The 21,490-nt window shown below is 44.0% G+C and overlaps 1 protein-coding gene across 1 annotated transcript in view; it reads left to right on the top strand.

Annotated features, from left to right (window-relative positions):
* LOC126215325 (uncharacterized) overlaps positions 1-21,490 on the top strand; it is a 624,418-nt gene that overhangs the window by 576,746 nt on the left and 26,182 nt on the right. The window contains exon 2 of the mRNA XM_049942007.1: positions 16,129-16,311. Within this exon, the coding sequence (XP_049797964.1) occupies positions 16,129-16,311 (183 nt within the window). The remainder of the gene's footprint in view (positions 1-16,128; positions 16,312-21,490) is intronic.

Genomic DNA, 21,490 nt, shown 5'->3' with positions numbered 1-21,490 from the left:
CCATTCCGTTCAACTGCTCTTTCAAGTCCTTTGCGGTCTCTGACAGAATTACAATGTCATCGGCGAACCTCAAAGTTTTTACTTCTTCTCCATGAATTTTAATACCTACTCCGAATTTTTCTTTTGTTTCCTTTACTGCTTGCTCAATATACAGATTAAATAACATCGGGGAGAGGCTACAACCCTGTCTCACTCCTTTCCCAACCACGGCTTCCCTTTCATGCCCCTCGACTCTTATAACTGCCATCTGGTTTCTGTACAAATTGTAAATAGCCTTTCGCTCCCTGTATTTTACCCCTGCCACCTTCAGAATTTGAAAGAGAGTATTCCAGTTAACGTTGTCAAAAGCTTTCTCTAAGTCTGCAAATACTAGAAACGTAGGTTTGCCTTTTCTTAATCTTTCTTCTAAGATAAGTCTTAAGGTTAGTATTGCCTCACGTGTTCCAACATTTCCACGGAATCCAAACTGATCTTCCCCGAGGTCCGCTTTCGTCTGTAAAGAATTCGCGTTAGTATTTTGCAGCTGTGACTTATTAAACTGTTAGTTCGGTAATTTTCACATCTGTCAACACCTGCTTTCTTTGGTATTGGAATTATTATATTCTTCTTCAAGTCTGTGGGTATTTCGCCTGTCTCATACATCTTGCTCACCAGATGGTAGAGTTTTGTCATGACTGGCTCTCCAAAGGCCATCAGTAGTTCTAATGGAATGTTGTCTACTCCCGGGGCCTTGTTTCGACTCAGGTCTTTCAGCGCTCTGTCAAACTCTTCACGCAGTATCTTATCTACCTTTTCATCTTCATCTACATCCTCTTTCATTTCCATAATACTGTCCTCAAGTACATCGCCCTTGTATAAACCCTCTATATACTCCTTCCACCTTCCTGCTTTCCCTTCTTTGCTTAGAACTGGGTTGCCATCTGAGCTCTTGATATTCATACAAGTGGTTCTCTTCTCTCCAAAGGTCTCTTTAATTTTCCTGTAGGCAGTATCTATCTTACCCCTAGTGAGACAAGCCTCTACATCCTTACATTTGTCCTCTAGCCATCCCTGCTTAGCCATTTTGCACTTTCTGTCGATCTCATTTTTGAGACGTTTGTATTCCCTTTTGCCTGCTTCATTTACTGCATTTTTATATTTTCTCCTTTCATCAATTAAATTCAATATTTCTTCTGTTACCCATGGATTTCTATTAGGCCTCGTCTTTTTACCTACTTGATCCTCTGCTGCCTTCACTACTTCATCCCTCAGAGCTACCCATTCTTCTTCTACTGTATTTCTTTCCCCCATTCCTGTCAATTGTTCCCTTATGCTCTCCCTGAAACACTCTACAACCTCTGGTTCTTTCAGTTTATCCAGGTCCCATCTCCTTAAATTCCCACCTTTTTGCAGTTTCTTCAGTTTCAATCTGCAGTTCACAACCAATAGATTGTGGTCAGAATCCACATCTGCCCTGGAAATGTCTTACAATTTAAAACCTGGTTCCTAAATCTCTGTCTTACCATTATATAATCTACCTGATACCTATTAGTATCTCCAGGATTCTTCCAGGTATACAACCTTCTTTTATGATTCTTGAACCAAGTGTTAAGTAGAGAGGATGTAAAACGTAGACTGGCAATGGCAAGGAAAGCGTTTCTGAAGAAGAGAAATTTGTTAACATCGAGTATAGATTTAAGTGTCAGGAAGTCATTTCTGAAAGTATTTGTAGGGAGAGTAGCCATGTATGGAAGTGAAACATGGGCGATAAATAGTTTAGACAAGAAGAGAATAGAAGCTCTCGAAATGTGGTGCTACAGAAGAATGCTGAAGATTAGATGGGTAGATCACATAACTAATGAGGAGGTACTGAATAGGATTGGGGAGAAGAGGAGTTTGTGGCACAACTGGACTAGAAGAAGGGATCGGTTGGTAGGACATGTTCTGAGGCATCAAGGGATCACCAATTTAGTACTGGAGGGCAGCGTGGAGGGTAAAAATGGTAGAGGGAGACGAAGAGACGAATACTCCGAGCAGATTCAGAAGGATGTAGGTTGCAGTAAGTACTGGGATATGAAGAAGCTTGCACAGGATAGAGTAGCATGGAGAGCTGCATCAAACCAGTCTCAGGACTGAATACCACAACAACAACAACGACAACAACAACGTTAAATAATTAATATATTAACTCATTTGTAAAGAAATCACATGTTTGGAGCTGTTTCATAGATTCCAGTTTGATTCTTTAAAGGGAGCGAGTGTGGAGGGGTTTACTGGCAGATGTGTGAAAGAAAGTTGTCTACCGACTTGATGACTGATGCGACTAACTCCAACGTGACGCAATAATGACAGCAGATGAACAAACGACTGGGTTTTCGTGGCGTGTGACTCCATGGTATTAACACCACCTGGTAGTTCAGAGCCGCCTCCCTGGTCACATGGTAGGACTGCCGTCTGAGGCGTGCGCTGGTAGCCGCCATTGATGACGATCATCAGGCGTCGGGCAAACTACAGGGTGGTCCATTGATCGTGACCGGGCCAAATATCTCACGAAATATGCGTCAAACGAAAAAACTACAAAGAACGAAACTTGTCTAGCTTGGAGGGGGAAACCAGATGTCGCTATGGCTGGCCCGCTAGATGGCGCTGCCATAGGTCAAACGGATATCAACAGCGTTTTTTTTAAATAGGAACCCCCGTTTTTATTACATATTCGTATAGTACGTAAAGAAATATGAATGTTTTAGTTGAACCACTCTTTTCGCTTTGTGATAGATGGCGCTGTAATAGTCACAAACATATGGCTCACAATTTTAGACGAACAGTTGGTAACAGGTAGGTTTTTTAAATTATAATACAGAACGTAGGTACGTTTGAACATTTTATTTCGGTTGTTCCAATGTGATACATGTACCTTTGCGAACATATCATTTCCGAGAACGTATGCTGTTACAGCATGGTTACCTGTAAATACATTAATGTAACAAATGCTCAAAATATTGTCCGTCAACCTCAATCCATTTGGCAATGCGTGTAACGACATTCCTCTCAACAGCGAGTAGTTCGCCCTTCGTAATGTTCGCACATGCATTGACAATGCGCTTACGCATTTTGTCAGGTGTTGTCGGTGGATGACGATAGCAAATACCCTTCAACTCTCCCCACGGAAAGAAATCCGGGGACGTCAGATCCGGCGAACTTGCGGGCCATGGTATGGTGCTTCGACGACTAATCCACTTGTCATGAAATGTGCTATTCAATTACATCGCCATTCTGTCATGCAGTGAAACATCTTGTACTAATATCGGTAGAACATTACGCAAGAAATCAGCATACATTGCACCATTTAGATTTCCATCGATAAAATGGGGGCCAATTATCCTTCCTCCGAGAATGCCGCACCATACACTTACGCGCAAAGATCGCTGATGTTCCACTTGTCGCAGCCATCGTGGATTTTCCGTTGCCCAATAGTGCAAATTACGCCGGTTTACGTTACCGCTATTGGTGAATGACGCTTCGTCGCTAAATAGAACGCGTGCAAAAAATCTGTCATCGTCCCGCAATTTCTCTTGTGCCCAGTGGCAGAACTGTACACGACGTTCAAAGTCGTCGCCATGCAATTCCTGGTGCATAGAAATATAGTACGGGTGCAATCGATGTTAATGCAGCATTCTCAACACCGAGGTTTTTGAGATTCCCGATTCTGGCGCAATTTGTCTGCTACTAATCTGCGGATTAGCCGCGACAGCGGCTAAAACACCTACTTGGGCATCATCATTTGTTGCAGGTCGTGGTTGACGTTTCACACGTGGCTGAACACTTCCTGTTTCCTTCAATAACGCAACTATACGGCGAACGGTCCGGAAATTTGGATGATGTCCTCCAAGATATCGAATAGCATACATAGCACACGCCCGTTGGGCATTTTGATCACAATAGCCATACATCAACACGATATCGACCTGTTCCGCAATTGGTAAACAGTCCATTTTAACACGGGTAATGTATCACGGAGCAAATATCGTCCGCACTGGCGGAATGTTACGTGATACCACGTACTTATACGTTTGTGACTATTACAGCACCATCTATCACAAAGCGGAAAAAGTGGTCCAACTAAAACATTCATATTTCTTTACGTACTACACAGATATGTAATAAAAAATGTGGGCTCCTATTTAAAAAAAAAAATCAGTTGATATCTGTTTGACCTATCGCATTGCCATCTAGCGGGCCAGCCATAGCGACATCTGGTTTCCCCCTTCAAGCTAGACGAGTTTCGTTCTTTGTAGTTTTTTCGTTTGACGCATATTTCGTGAGATATTTGGCCCGGTCACTATCACCGGACCACCCTGTATATACTAGCCAGTGACGAGAACCCGATGCCACGGATCCAGCTTCGTTTCCAGGTGTTTTCTTGTCCAGCTTATTCGCGCAGCACGCTGCTGGGAGTTTTGGTCTGCAGCTCGTGGTCGCGCGGTAGCGTTCACGCTTCCCCCGCCCGGGTTCCCGGGTTCGATTCCCGGTGGGGTCAGGGATTTTCTCAGCCTCGTGATGACTGGGTGTTGTGTGATGTCCTTAGGTTAGTGAGGTTTAAGTAGTTCTAAGGGACTGATGACCATGGCTGTTGAGTCCCATAGTGGAGCCATTGTTGTACATATTCGACGCCCAGAGGGCAAACTGGTCGTCATGGGCCCAGAGCTCCCCACGTTGAGATGCCTTCTCGCGTAAACTAACAGTACGGGCATATCCGAACCTTGAAATTAGTTTTGCAAGCGTGTTGACAGCGTGAACAATGCCGACAAGTAACGACCATAGAGGCATCCCGGTGCTACGGAATACATTAGCAATGCGGGTCTACTTTCCCCTCTATTGACGATGTGCCTCTTCCAAAGTGTACTGATACAACCAAAGAGAAAAGAGAAATGCTGATCTCCATCATCCTTACAAAGGATAATCAAATTCTATACAGAACCTGCGGCTGAGGTAGATCCTCTTTTGGCCATAATATAGTAATGGTGAGCAAGATGTCTGAGACAGGCGAAATACCCTCAGACTTCAAGAATATAATAATTCCAATCCGAAAGAAAGCAGGTGTTGACAGATGTGAAAATTACCGAACTATCAGTTTAATAAGTCACGGCTGCAAAATACTAACGCGAATTCCTTACAGACGATTGGAAAAACTGGTAGAAGCCGACCTCGGGTAAGATCAGTTTGGATTCCGTAGAAATATTGGAACACGTGAGATGATACTGACTTTACGGCTTATCTTAGAAGAAAGATTAAGGAAAGGCAAACCTACGTTTCTAGCATTTGTAGACTTAGAGAAATCTTTTGACAATGTTGACACGAATACTCTCTTTCAAATTCTGAAGGTGGCAGGGGTAAAATACAGGGAGCGAAAGGCTACTTACAAATTGTACAGAAACCAGATGGCAGTTATAAGAGTCGAGGGACATGAAAGGGAAGCAGTGGTTGGGAAGGGAGTAAGACAGGGTTGTAGCCTCTCCCCGCTGTTATTCAATATGTATATTGAGCAAGCAGAGAAGGAAACAAAAGAAAAATCCGGAGTAGGTATTAAAATCCATGGAGAAGAAATAAAAACTTTGAGGTTCGCCGATGACATTGTAATTCTGTCAGAAACAGCAAAGGACTTGGAAGAGCAGTTGAACGGAATGGACAGTGTCTTGAAAAGAGGATATAAGATGAACATCAACAGAAGCAAAACGAGGGTAATGGAATGTAGTCTAATTAAGTCGGGTGATGTTGAGGGTATTAGATTAGGAAATGAGACACTTAAAGTAGTAAAGGAGTTTTGCTATGTCGGGAGCAAAATAACTGATGATGGTCGAAGTAGAGAGGATATAAAATGTAGACTGGCAATGGCAAGGAAAGCGTTTCTGAAGAAGAGAAATTTGTTAACATCGAGTATAGATTTAAGTGTCAGGAATTCGTTTCTGAAAATATTTGTATTGAGTGTAGCCATGTATGGAAGTGAAACATGGACGATAAATAGTTTGGACAAGAGAATAGAAGCTTTCGAAATGTGGTGCTACAGAAGAATGCTGAAGATTAGATGGGTAGACCACATAACTAATGAGGAGGTATTGAATACTAGTGAGGAGAAGAGGATTTTGTGGCACAACTTGACTAGAAGAAGGGATCGGTTAGTAGGATATGTTCTGAGGCATCAAGGGATCACAAATTTAGTACTGGAGGGCAGCGTGGAGGGTAAAAATCGTAGAGGGAGACCAAGAGACGAATACATTAAGCAGATTCAGAAGGATGTAGGTTGCAGTAGGTACTGCGAGATGAAGAATCTTGCACAGGATACAGTAGCATGGAGAGCTGCATCAAACCAGTCTCAGGACTGAAGACCACAACAACAACAACAACAACAACATAGTAGATCACTAGAAGAAAAAACTGTGACTAGTAGTTTTAAGGAAACAGAAGTTCCACACGTATAAGAAAAGTATATCACAAATGATGCAAAAAACTACAATTTCCTATGTTTTACAACAATGTGTTGCAGAATCTTATGGTATGTTCTGAGCACAAACCTAATGAGTTAAATAAAGACTTCTTCCATGGCAACGATCATAGGGTGGGTCATTTGAAAACCAATTCGATTGGCTCTTTTTGCAGACGCGTCCTAAAAGGCATGAATGACGCCAGTCACGAACATGCAGTATCAGATGTGATCCACAAAGTATTTGTCCCATTAACACTGCAACGTTTACAAGCTAAAGTACGACTATATGGGTATCCACAGTGTTTCTCACTTGACTGAGGATTCCTTTGTAGAGAAGAGACAGCGTGTTATGTTCGATGGAGAGTCATCGACACACGTAGAATCGGCTTCAGGCGTGCCGCAGAGAGGTATGTTACGACCCCAGCTGTTCATTCTGTACATTAATGACGTTGCGGACAATGCTGACAGTAACCACAGATTTTTCGCAGACGTTGTTTTTATCCACAACGAAGTACATTCTAAAAACCGGCACGTACTTTCTGTCAGGGTTTCAGAACTGTGACAACATTAGGAAGTTGAGAAATGTAAAACAATGCACTTCACGAAACGGAAAACGAACTATCGTATGACACAAGATCGATGATTCGCACTTAAAATCATTCAGCCCATACGAATTTCTGAGTAGGGACATGAAATGGAGTGGTCACATAGGCTCGATCATGGGTACAGGTGGTAGTACACTTTATTTTATTGGTAGAATGCTAACAAAATGCAGTCAGTCTGCAGAGGAGACGACTCTTGTAACCTGTCCTGTTAAATTTATCTCTTGTATAAGACCCATGCCAAATAGGACTCATAGGCGATAATGAACATATGCAAAAAAAGACAGAACGTATGGCTACAACTTCGTTTCACCCATGAGAGAGTGTCACAGACATGCTGAAGAAACTGAACATGATAGACGCAAAGTATCCATTGGAAGCCTACTTCACAGATGTGCAAGACGTTGGATGTTGTCTGAGTAACGAATCGATGAGGGATATTTCACGCCTTGAAAAGCTACCAAAGTCGACAGTTGGTGACGTAATAATGAAGTGCAGTAGCGAAGGAGGAAGTACAGCTAAACCGAGACAAGATAAATGTCCCGTGCTGACAGACGGAGACGTTCAGCCATGTGAAGGATGGCCGTAAAATATGGCCCGAGGTGAGCGGAATCAATCACTCGTGAGGTTCAAAAAAGTCCTAACTTTACTCCGGCTAGCACAAAGGTTGTTTTATGCCGTTTAAGAGTGTGGGGTACAATGGTGGAACAGCTTCTCATAAGCCACACATTTCTGAAGTCGATGTTAAGCGATGCTCGAGGTGCTGTAAGGAGAGAAGCCGCTGGACAGTCGATGACGAGAAATGAGTGATTTGGAGTGATGAATCACGCTGTACCATGTAGTCCGATGGATGGGCTTGGGTTTTGAGGATACCTGAACAACGTTGGCTTTCATGATGTGTAGCGTGAATCGTGATACACAGAGGAGGCGGTGTTATGGCACAAGGGCGTTCAACGTGTTTGGGTTGGGGTGCCCTTATTTACACTTAAGAAAGGGCTAAATACGGAAGGATATGAAGACATTTGACATCATTGTGTGCTGCTTACGGTAGAGGAGCAGTTGGGAGAACATGATATTCTTTGTATCGACATGACAATGCAACCTGTTACAAAGCAGCATCTGCGAGACCATGGATTGTGAGCATTAGCGGAGTGGCCTGGCCAGGTTTCCGACCTGAACGCAACGGATCGCCTCCAGAACAAAGAGTCCAACGTCACTCGCTACTATGATTTCGGCTCTTGGGAAAGAATGGGCTGCCATGTCGCCACAGACGTTCACACAACTCACTAAAACTGTCCTCAGCAGAGTTGAAACCCCTTTTTAAAATCCAGTAGTAGTCATCAGGTCGTGCACTTCGTCCATCTAACAAGGAGACGGCACGACCGTGGGGTCGGGGATTTGTCCGAAATTTTGTGTGGTGAAAGAGGACCCCTAACACCTCAAGTGGTTAAAATATTAGGACGCACTACCCGGAAAATACCGAGAAAAATCGATCCAAAGTTTCTTAGGTGCCGTGTGAGTACAAAATGTCAGTACATTGCCGAGCCGCCGTCTGTCCTAGACGTTTAGGGCTCGGACTCTTACGCCAGAGGTCTCGGGTTCGATTCCTCTCCCGGCCCCTTTTTTTTCCTTCTGTTTCATTTTCTTTTGTTATTCCACCAAGTATTCAGAAAGTTTCCCTAACCTACATTACCTTTAACAAATTAGTTACATTATTGAATAAAAATTATTTTCTCTTTGTCCGACAACACAATTGATGGCGGTGGGTTTTCCATTTTTCATTGTTAAGTATATGAGGAGAAACATTGGGTTTTTAATCAGAATAACAAATTCGATTGGGAAACATTCAATTTTTATACATATAATAATTAAAAACAAGAACTGCAGTGGTAATTATCTTAAAAACAAACAAAGCAATAATTTTTGCGACATCTTGCGCAACATATAAAAGCGGATTTTTTACAATCACAGGGCGTTTGCAATAAATCTGTACAAAAACATGCCCCATTAACATTTACGAAAATGTTTTGAGTTTCTGATAATTTCGAGGCAAACCAGGAATACTGAATCATGTCTCGGAATATTGGTGACGATAATTGATGGTGAATTATAGAATGAATTTTTACACAATCTTCCCAGGAATTAATTTCGCGATTGTCCTGTAACAATGCGCTGAAATTTTGCAAGCAATAGAATAAAAAAAAAGTGCCGCAGGAAGACTCGAACCCGAGACCTCTGGCGTAAGGGTCCGAGCGCTAACCATGTAGGCCAAACGGCGGCTCGCCAACGAATTAACATTTTATTCTCATACGGCACCTAACAAACTTTGGATCGATTTTTCTCGGGATTTTCCGAGTAGTGCGTCCTAATACTTTAACCATGTGAGGTGTCAGGGGTCCTCTTTCACCACACAAAATTTCGGACAAACCCCCGACCCCACGGTCGTGCCGTCTCCTTGTAAGCATCGCTGACGTAGGTACCACGAACACTAGCTTAGAGTAGTTTCAAGGCACGCTGGGGCATTTAAGCATGTAGTGTTCCAGAAGTCAATACGTGAATGGAACAGGAAATTACCCGTAAGAAGTTCTGACATAGAATTTGCGCCCTGCGATACACTTCGACGTGATTTGCACAGTACGGATGTGGTAGTGGATCCCGGATTAAGCTGTAGCAACATTTAGGACAGTGAGTTCCTGAAGTTTTGTCTGTCAGTAAATAAAATACGAGGGGCGTTCGATAAGTAATGGAACCCATTATTTCTTACGGCTCAGGTTGGGAGAGCCTGTATGCCCACACTGTACCGCTCTACGGGTTGACGTCGGAGATAACGCCTTCCTGCGTCAATAACCCTACCACCACACACGTACTGCTTCCTGCGGTGTGAATCGATCACTGACCCAAACAGATGGAGTCAGGAGATGCGAGGGGGAAGAAGAATGGAATGCAGTTTTGTGAGCTCTTCCGGGTTGTGCAGACCTGTGTGAGGCCTTGTGTTGTCATGGAGGAGAAGTGTTGGGATTTTTGAAGTGACGAGCAGGATGGAGTCGTTTCTTCAATTCCCTGACAGTAGCACAATAAACTTCATAGTTGATCGTTGCACCATGGGGGAGGACATTGTTATGCCGGAGCCAAGGTAGCCCCTGAGGGCCGGCAACCTATATTACACCCAGAGGACGAGGTTGTCTATATCCAAGGCGTACCAAAAGCACCATGCTAAACACCGGCTATTTACATACAAGATAATAGACATTCCGAGCTCGAGCCACGGCCTGCAGGAGGTATCACTACGCAAAAAGCTGATTGGCTGGAGACAGCTACCAGGGTAATCCCAGAAGTAAGGTCTCCTATAAGTACAGAACTCTGTTTGTGTGGCAGTTGAACACACTGTTATGAAGAGTGCTTCACTCGCTGTGTATAAACATGCGCACGCCGCGCTGAGGTGCTCAGTCTTGGCTTGGCGGCCGTTGAGAATGGAGCTTCCTTTGGATGGTACCGCCAAGTGCGAACGCAGTTATTCGGTTTTTGAACGCAAAGGGCACTGCGCCGATTGAAATACATCGCCCATTGACAGAACTGTATAGTGAGTCGTGCATGGATCTCAAAAATGTTCGTAAGTGGTGTAGAGAGTTTGCAAATGGTCGGACCGAAATTCACGACGAGCAAAGGAGCGGGAGACCGCCAATTTCTGAAGAGACAGTGTTGAAAGTTGAGCACTCGGACCACAATTAACGCTGACAGCTACCGTGAGACTCTGAAAAAGCTTAAACGGGCAATTCAGAACCAGAGAAGAGGAATGTTGAGCAAGGGCGTACACATTGTCCATGACAACGCTCGGCCACACATCACTCAGCAAGCCGTTGCTCTCCTGCAACAGTTTCAGTGGAACATAATCACCCACCCACCGTATAGTCCTGACTTGGCGCCCAGTGACTATCGGCTGTTCCCTAGGTTAAAAGAACATTTGGCCGGAAAGCGATTCAGCTCCGACGACGAGGTGAAAGAAGAGGTTCATAACTTTCTGAACAGCATGGCGGCGAGCTGATGACTATCGGCTGTTCCCTAGGTTAAAAGAACATTTGGCCGGAAAGCGATTCAGCTCCGACGACGAGGTGAAAGAAGAGGTTCATAACTGTCTGAACAGCATGGCGGCGAGCTGGTATCACATGGGCATACAAAAACTGCCACAGCATCTACAAAAATGCATCGACTGAAATGGTGATTATGTCGAAAAATAGCTAAGTGAACAAGATGTAAATTGATGTAAACCATTGTAAAAATAATCAGTTCTATGTACTTATAAAAAAATAGGAGACTTTATTTTTGGGATTAACCTCGTATTTAGGAGCTACAACCAGCCCCGAAGTTCAGTTCACTCTGGAGGCCGACCTCGTCCACTTCGACCACTGAAGATTATCTCTTCGTCTCTGAATTGGACTCTTACTAGTGTGTGTGTTACCACGAACCTTTGTGGAAAATTAGAAGTGAACTTTTGCTTGCCTCAATTAGGAGACTTTTACTGGCATCGTTATTGTTACCTTTCGTTTGTTGTTCAGTCGTCAACCTTGTGAACTTACATCAATGAAAGTCGTGTTTGTGAAAAATTGCGAATTGTTACTCACAACAGACATGAAACAGAATAATCCCTTCAGTATCCCAGAAGACTTTACTGGCTCAGGATGCGACTGTGATCGTTTTCTCCGCAGGAGAGGTGGTTTGGTGCGTTTCCTTAGTTTTCCTTTTTGGTTCAGATTCGAAGTGATGAACACATGTTTCCTCTTTACGGGCTTCTGTTACGCGACAAGGAACGCAATGGGCGCACACCTTTCTGCACTCCAGTGCATGGACGAGTGTGTCAGCACTATCAACAGAGACTTCCAGTTGTGCACGCGGGAAACTGGACAGGTATTTTGCGACCTTGCTGCGATGATGAGAGAAACCTCCCCCAGCGACTGACTGCGGTTTTGTTCCCTGCCAGGTCTCCGTAAACATTCTGGAAGCGCTTATGAATACCTGCGATGCTCTGGTTTTCCGCCAAAAGAAACTCAGCGACAACTATCTGCCTGGAATGCACCTTCGTTACAGGGGCCATTTTGAAGGCTACGTGTAGCGGCGCTACCTATCAGAAGTTGACAAAACTAAAGGGGCTTAAGGGGGGTAGGACGTCAAACGGGCCGACTTGGAGCAGGAGAGGCACCACAGGACATTTTAATTTCCACTGTCTATACTTTTAGAAGTAAATCCATAAAACTTTGTCAGCATGACCAGGAAGGATTCAGGATTCACACTCGTAGCAGTGGAAGTTCAAAAACATAACAAAATAATTTTTTACATGTGAAATTTCATCATTTTTTCACTTACTATTGGCTGCAATTGTTGCTATAGGTACACTTTTCTTCATAAGTAAGAGAGACTGTTCGATGAATTTTGCACAGCATACAAACATACTTACAGGTGTCTGAAACTCTAGAATCTATTTAATTTATGAAAAAATGAATGAGCTGTTAAGTTTTAAACTTTATGTTTAGAAAAATTCAAATTTTGTAGTTAATTATCTCAATTTTTACCACAGTTTTTTTATAGATTTGGAGAATTCTAAAGTTTCATTCACCTGTAAGTATGATTTGTATGCTGTGCAAAATTCATCACAGAATCTCTCTTACTTGTGAAGAAAAATGTACCTATAGCAACAAATGCAGCCAACAGTAAGTGAAAAAATGATGAAATTTCATATCTAAAAAAAAATTATTTCATTATGTTTTTGCACTTCCACTGCTATGAGTGTGAATCCTGAATCCTTCCTGGTCATGCTGACAAAGTTTTATGAATTTATTTGTAAAAGTATAGACAGTAGAAAATAAAATGTCCAGTGGTGCCTCTCCTGCTCCAAGTCGGCCCGTTTGACGTCCTACCCCCCCCCCCCTCCCCTCCCCTTAAGCGGGAATATTCGACGAGAAAAAAAAGTGTTACACTCAAACTTTCTGGCAGATTGAAACTTTGTGCTGAACCGAGACTTGGACTCGGGACCTTTGCCTTTCGCGGGCAAGTCCTCTACCGGCTGAGTTACCCAAGCACAAATCACGACCTCTCCTCGCAGCTTTAATTCCGCCATTACCCTACACTACTGGAAGGAATCATATTGCGAAAACATAACTTTGCTAGAAACATCCACCAGGCTGTGGCAAACCCATGCCCTCGTAATAGCCTTTCTTTTAGGAGTGCTAGTTCTGCAAGTTTTGCAGGAGAGCTTCTGTGAGTTCTGGAAGGTAGGAGACGAGGTACTGGCGGAATTAAAGTTGTGAGGAGGTGTCGTGATTCGCGTTTGGGTAGCTCAGTTGGTAGAACACTTGCCCGCGGGAGACAAGGGTCTCGAGTTCGAGTCTCGATCTGGCATACAGTTTTAACTCGCCAGGAACTTTCATATCAGCGCACATTCCGCTGCACAGAGAAAATTTCTTTCTGTTGTTACATTACTTATCGAACTCCCCAGTAAAATAGCAGTTATCGAAACAGAGAACGCCAGATATCGCATTCCCTACACGCCCTTTTCTTTGCAAATGGTCCTCGTCTCCCAGTCGACCCTTCTTCGTTCCTTCACCCCGTCGAAAAGTGGCAATGGAGTGACAGAGGCCAGGTGGTGCAGGTACTGTGGCTGAACTGACTATCGATACTCAAAAACAGTCTTAATCGCATTTATTATTATTATACCGCCAACCTGTTTCAACACGACGTTGGGGTCATCTTCTGGGCGTTTACACTGTGAAATTATAGATATCTGTCAGAAAGACTCTATTGTACAACAGCTAAAATTACGTAAATTTAAAATATGTTACCCACTGCTCGACTGCTGGTGGTGTCACTCCTGTCTACATAACGGCAGGAAACTACGCGAAGCTAACCCTTCGTACGGGCTTAAATAGCGTGCCGAGATCACGTGAATAGACGGCAACAACCCTAGCGGCGATCAACGGTATTTAATACAGTTTATTATATGTGATTACTAGTCACCTTGGTTTAACATAAATTTAAGTGACAGTAAATAACAGAAAACGGTACCATTCCATTTAAAAAGGGTTACAATTGTAGTGTTAATTATAAAGTAATAACAAATGTTCCATAATCAACTCGTAAAATTCGTAAAAGTATATCACATTATGTGCCGTAATATAAAGTAAAACCATTTGTGGCACACGAAAACTGGTATCGTCTTGTATTATAATATATCTATTCGTACATTCCATATTAGCCGTTTTAGTGAATTGACTCAGATGTTTTCTACGTAAATGTACGAATTACAATATATCTATTCGTACATTCCATATCAGCCGTTTTAGTAAATTGACCCAAATGTGTTCTACGTAAATGTACGGATAGATATATTAAAATACAAGATGACACCAGTTTTTTTGTGTCACAAATTGTTTTACTTTATATTATGGCACATAACGTAATATACGTTTACGAATTTTATGAGCTGGATACGGAACATTTGTTATTATTTTAGATTTAACAATATAATTGTAACTCTTTTTAAATGGAACAGTTCCGTTTTCTGTTATTTAGTGTCACTTAAATTTATGTTAAACCAAGGTGACTAGTAATTGCATATGACAAACTGTATTAAGTGCCGCTGATCGCCGCTGGGGGTGTTGCCGCCAGTTCACGTGACCTCGGCACGCTATTTAAGCCCATACGAAGGGTTAGTGTCGCATAGTTTCCTGCCGTCATGTAGACAGGAGTGACACCACCAGCAGTCGACCAATGGGTAACATATTTTAAATTTACGTAATTTTAGCTGTTGTATAATGGAGTCTTTCTTACGGATATCTATAATTTCACAGTGTAAATGCCCAGAAGATGACCCCAACGTCGTGTTGAAACCGGCTGGCGGTATAATAATAATACAGTCGATTAAGACTGCTTTTGAATAATTGATTAATCATACTAATCGCTGCTTCATCTCCACAACCGTTGTTGTTGTGGTCTTCAGTCCTGAGACTGGTTTGACGCAGCTCTCCATGCTACTCTAACCTGTGCAAGCTTCTTCATCTCCCAGTACCTACTGCAACCTACATCCTTCTGAATCTGCTTAGTGTATTCATCTCTTGGTCTCCCTCTACGATTTTTACCCTCCACGCTCCCCTCCAATGCTAAATTTGTGATCCTCTGATGCCTCACAGCATGTCCTATCAACCGGTCCCTTCTTCTTGTCAAGTTGTGCCACAAACTCCTCTTCTCCCCAATTCTATTCAATACCTCCTCATTAGTTATGTGATCTACTCATCAAATCTTCAGCATTCTTCTGTAGCACCACATTTCGAAAGCTTCTATTCTCTTCTTGTCTAAACTATTTATCGTCCATGTTTCACTTCCATACATGGCTACACTCAATACAAATACTTTCAGAAACGACTTCCTGACACTTAAATCTATACTCAATGTTAACAAATTTCTCTTCTTCGGAAACGTTTTCCTTGCCATTGCCAGTCTACATTTTATATCCTCTCTACTTCGACCATCATCAGTTATTTTGCTCCCCAAATAGCAAAACTCCCTTACTACTTTAAGTGTCTCATTTCCTAATCTATTTCCTTCAGCATCAACCGACTTAATTCGGCAACATTCCATTATCCTCGTTGTGCTTTCGTTGATGTTGATATTATATCCTCCTTTCAAGACCCTGTCCATTGCATTCAGCTGCTCTTCCAAGTCCTTTGCTGTCTCTGACAGAATTACAATGTCATCAGTAAACCTCAAAGTTTTTATTTCTTCTCCATGGATTTTAATAGCTACTCCACATTTTACTTTTTTTTTTCCTTCACTGCTTGCTCAGAATAGAGATTGAATAACATCGGGGAAAGGCTGCAACCCTGTCTCACTCCCTTCCCAACCACTGCTTCCCTTTCATCTCCCTCGACTCTTATAGCTGCCATCTCTCCACAACCATGTTGTCCAAAAATCTGTGGACTGACTACGACTCGACAGACAGACAGTGGGAGTACAGGGTAGTGCAGTAGTGGTGTATTGTGCAGCGGTGATGCAGTGTGTAGCGGGAGTGTGGTTTCGCAGGCGTGGAGGCGGTGACGCCGACGGCGGTGCAGCACCGGCTGGGCGACGAGTGCGGCGAGGACCTTCCGGCGGGCGCGGAGTGCGTGGGCGTGCCGGGCGCCTTCTGCAGGCCGGAGGACGGCCGCTGCGCCTGCCGCGAGGGCCGCGTCGCCGCCGCCGACGACCGCGACCGCTGCGAGCTGCGTAAATAGATAGCCCAGCACTCCAGTCACTGTCTGTGTGTCTGCCGCGGCTGCCTACCTCACAGGCGCGCAGCTGCCAGCGCTTGCCGCGCCGCGCCACCTAATATCGCTGTCGCAAGCACTACCTACACTACTGGCCATTAAAATTGCTACACCACGAAGATGACGTGCTACAGACGCAAAATTTAACCGACAGGAAGAAGCTGCTGTGAAATGCAAATAATTAGCTTTTCAGAGCATTCACACAAGGCTGGCGCCCGTGGCGACACCTTCAACGTGCTGACGTGAGGAAAGTTTCCAACCGATCTCTCATGCACAAACAGCAGTTGACCGGCGTTGCCTGGTGAAACGTTGTTGTGATGCCTCGAGTAAGGAGGAGAAATGCGTACCATCACGTTTATCCAAGTCGCAAATGTGATCGTCGAATTGTAGCCTATCGCGATTGTGGTTTATCGTATCGCGACATTGCTGCTAGCGTTGGTCGAGATCCAATGACTGTTAGCAGAATATGGAATCGGTGGGTTCAGGAGGGTAATACGGAACGCCGTGCTGGATCCCAACGGCCTCGTATCACTAGCAGTCGAGATGACAGACATCTTATCCGCATGGCTGTAACGGATCGTGCAGCCACGTCTCGACCCCTGAGTCAACAGATGGGGACGTTTGCAAGACAACAAACATCTGCACGAACGGTTCGGCGACGTTTGCAGCAGCATGGACTATCAGCTCGGAGACCGTGGCTACGGTTACCCTTGACGCTACATCACAGACAGGAGCGCCTGCGATGGTGTACTCGACGACCAACCTGGGTGCACGAATGGCAAAACGTCATATTTTCTGATGAATTCAGGTTCGTTTTACAGCATCATGATGGTCGCATCCGTCTTTGGCGACATCGCGGTGGACGCACAGTGGAAGCGTGTATTCGTCATCGCCATACTGGGGTATCACCCGGCGTGATGGTATGGGGTGCCAGTGGTAAAACGTCTCGGTCACCTCATGTTCGCATTGACGGCACTTTGAACAGTGGACGTTTCATTTCAGATGCGTTACGACCCGTGGCTCTACATTCGATCCCTGCGAAACCCTACATTTCAGTTCGACTGCTGCCCTGGCCAGCACATTCTCCAGATCTCTCACCAATTGAAAAAGGTCTGGTCAATGGTGGCCGAGCAACTGTTTACGCCAGTCACTAGTGGTATCGTGTTGAAGCTGCATGGGCAGCTGTACCTGTAAACGCCATCCAAGCTCTGTTTGACTCAATGCCCAGGCGTATCAAGGCCGTTATTACGACCAGAGGTGGTTGTTGTGGGTACTGATTTCTCTGGATCTATGCACCCAAATTGCGTGAAAATGTAATCACATAGTATATTTGTCCAATGAATACCCATTTATCATCTGCATTTCTTCTCGGTGTAGCAATTTTAATGGCCAGTAGTGCATATACAGAGTGGTTTTGCAGAATGGAGACAAACTGCAGCAAACGAATTCTGACAGGATAATGAGCAAAAAATCTCACGAGGACAAATGGCTGAAAATGCGTTTCAAGAGACGTCCACCCTCTTCTGACAGTGTACGTTCCAGTGATGCACGTGAGAACACACCAGACAAGTGGGAATGTTCTGCCTGTATTAGTGTTTTAGTGATGTGGTGGTAGAAAACCATCAGCACCAGTTCAGGCTCAACGGGTGGTCGGGTCAGACGTTGTCCACAAGCCTCCTCATGGAAATGCAGAAGTGAGCTGGGGTACCATGATGTAACAGCCACCATTACACTTCCTACCACCACAGACACGTCTTGTAGTGCGGGAGGTAGGGTAACGCCAAGGAGGTGCACACATTCCTCCTCGTCTGTCATTGTGGAAAGATGGCTGATCTCACCACGTGGCCGCCAGTCATCCCAGCCCATAGTCTGAAGCCCACCAAGCGAAGACAGTTCCCTGGTTACCATGCCGCCAAAACACTACAACATACAGAACATTCCCACCTGGCCGATGTACACAGTGTGTCCCAGTTTCGTTATTGCTGCCTGTGTAAAATGCCAAACTGTAATTCTATCTCGCGGCGAGATGCGCCGTTACGACACTTCAAGTTTCAGGAACAACTGTGTACAAAGACAAAGCGCTAGCATTGCTGCAGGAGGCAAACTAGCCGTGAACGTAACAGAACCCGTTGGAAAATGGCAGAGAAGCACTGAGGCGACATCATGGGTTTTTGAGTCCTGCAGCGTTGTGGGCGATAATTCGTCGAATACTGAGAGACATGTTCCTGATTGCTTCTCCATGACGACACCCGAACCCACAAAGAAAAAATTATGCACGAGTTTTTGACCAGAAAACGTGTCACAGTCCTGGATCACCCAACGTATTCGTTGGATTTGATCCCAGCCGACTTCTGGTCGTTCCCCAAATTGAAGTTGGCAACGAAAGGACAGCGTTATGACAGAATTAAGGACTTCCAAGAAAACTGTGCTCCATTACTAAATGCAGCTCCAAAAATGGGCTAGAGTCACTGTTTCAAAATACTTTTAAAAAGATTTCGCCTGTGTTTTCATTCAGGATGAGAGCTTTTTTTAAATAAATGCAGTAGTTTTGTGAAGATAATCTATTAATTTTATTTTTCTTATGGACTGTCCTAACGGAACTGGGACACACTTTGTTTTCTGTTGTGTGCTTTCATTCACTGAAACTTTACACCTTCAAAGATCTCTTGGTGTGGTTCTCACTGAGGTGATACGATATCCAATGCAGTAAACGACGCGACTTTTGATATGATTGGCAGAGTGTGCAGAAATGTAATTGAAGAGACTTAACTGGTTCTCACTGGCACGACACCATTACAGTACCGAAACGATTCTCTATGAGTTGCCCCACGCAACTGTGTTGTACAGTGCTGAAAATAAAACTAAACTCTGTCCGAACAGGCCACGGTCCAACGGTACCGACCGACCGCCATGTCATCCTCACCGATAGGCGTCACTGGATAAGGATATGGAGAGGCACGTGGTCAGCAGACCGCTCTCGGAGCTGTTGTAAGTTTTCCTGATTGGAGCCGATATTTCTCAGTCAAGTAGCTCCTGAATTGGCTTCCAGAAGGGATAAGGGCACCTTGCTCTCAATCAATACCATTCAGCAGACCAGAGTGGTTACCCATGCAAGTGTTAGCCTAGCCCGACAGTGCTTAACTTCGGTGATCAGACGTGCGCTAGTGCATTGCATAACACAGGGAGGGAAATTACAAGTCATCTGATGAGTTCACACAAAAGTAGTTTTATAAGCGCGAAGCTAAGCTACATCTGCCTCTGTAAATAGATTATCAGTAAAACTTCTACTTTTCACAGTCAAAGTCAAAAAGACTGTTTTGGGATTTGTGCAAGTGCTCTCCTATGTAATCTTTCTTATTCGGTTTTCGTTTTTATCTCATCTTACAGTCTGATATAAGAGCCTGATCATGAACTGCTGTTGCCTTCGCTATTGCCCATGCCTATTATGATACTTCGAAATTAAGTAAAACACACAAGGTATTGTGAAGAGTTCGCAGTAAAAAAAGTCATTGGCGAGTTTACGTTTGTTGTATTTTAGGTGAACAATGCTGCATGCCGAATGAAACCGACATATCGAAATTCTTCTTAACGCTGGAAGGAGAGCCATTCCTCTTTGTAATCTCGAGTAAATGTACGAGGCGTGTTTTTTAACTAAGTACCGTTTTGAAACTAAACAAAGACGTGCTAAGCTATGTCAATAATTTTATTTTTACATGAAAGCCTGTACCTTAATCTACTTTTCTACATAATTTCCGTCAATATTCAGGCACTTGTCATAACGTTGTACCAGTTTTTGAATACCCTCCTCATAGAAGTCTGCCGCCTGACTTGTTAACCACTGTTTTGACTTCGTCATCGTCTTGAAGACGCTGACCGCCCAGGTGTTTCTTCAAGCGCAGGAACAGATGATAGTCACTGGGCGCAAGATCGGGGCTGTACGGAGGATGATCTTGAGTTTCCCATCGAAAAGATGTGATGACATCTTTGGTCTGATTCGCCACATGCGGACGGGCATTTTCTTGGAGCAAAACGATGCCCTTGCTCAAGCTGCCACGTCTTTTGTTTTGAATTGAACGGCGTAGATTGTACAATGTCTTACGGTAAGCTGCTGCATTGATTGTCTCATTAGGAGGCAGAAATTCCACAAGCAATACTCCTTTTCTGTCCCAAAAAACTGTGCATATGATTTTCCGGGCAGAAATTGTTTGCTTAAACTTCACTTTTCTGGGTGAATCTGAATGCCGCCATTCCATGGACTGCTGCTTTGATTCTGGTGTGACGTAGTCCAACCATGTTTCATCTTGAAGAAACACCTGGGCGGTCAGCGTCTTCAAGACGATGACGAAGTCAAAACAGTGGTGATGCACTGGTTAACAAGTCAGGCGGAAGACTTCTATGAGGATGGTATTCAAAAACTGGTACAACGTTATGACAAGGGCCTCAAAATTGAAGGAAATTATGTAGAAAAGTACATTAAGGTACAGGCTTTCGTGTGAAAATAAAATTATTGAGATATCTTAGCACGTCTTATTTTAAGTTTCAAAACGGTACTTTGTTAAAAAACACGCCTCGTATAAGACACAAAGGAATTAAAGGCATTGGCGTCCAGTAGGTATTGATTTATATCAATGAGAGAAGTTGCAAATTTGTGCCGGATCGAGATCCGAACGTGGGTCTCCTGCTTACTAGGCATATGCACCGACCACTACGCTATCCAGACACAGTGGTCAACACAGCCGCACCGACTACACTGGCACACCACCCAGCACACCCAAATTCTCAGCTTATGCACACGCCGCAGAGCTGCAGATGTAGTGCCCCTTGCCCACTATCCTCATTAAATTAAGAGTTCGACGTTGGCGTGCATTTTCACTGAAGAGATCATTGCTTTTCGTCGCCTTAATTTTTAAATATTACATATAGATGTATGTGTGTGTGTGGGGGGGGGGGGGGTTGTGGTGGTATCTGCACTTTCAGACGTATCCGGAACAAGAGATACAGTTTTACGCTGCAGCCACTATGAATCAAGACACAACTAGGTTAAAGACATTAGCTGCCAGTGGGCATTGATATATATCAGCAGTGTGCGAGAAAGTTCGGAATTTGCGACTGACCGGAGGTGCGCTGAGGCAGTCCGT

The sequence above is a fragment of the Schistocerca nitens genome, chromosome 12, assembly GCF_023898315.1.
Source record: "Schistocerca nitens isolate TAMUIC-IGC-003100 chromosome 12, iqSchNite1.1, whole genome shotgun sequence".
NCBI lineage: Eukaryota > Metazoa > Arthropoda > Insecta > Orthoptera > Acrididae > Schistocerca > Schistocerca nitens.
Note: the sequence above shows the minus strand (reverse complement) of the source record. Positions and strands in the feature narration are given on the sequence as shown.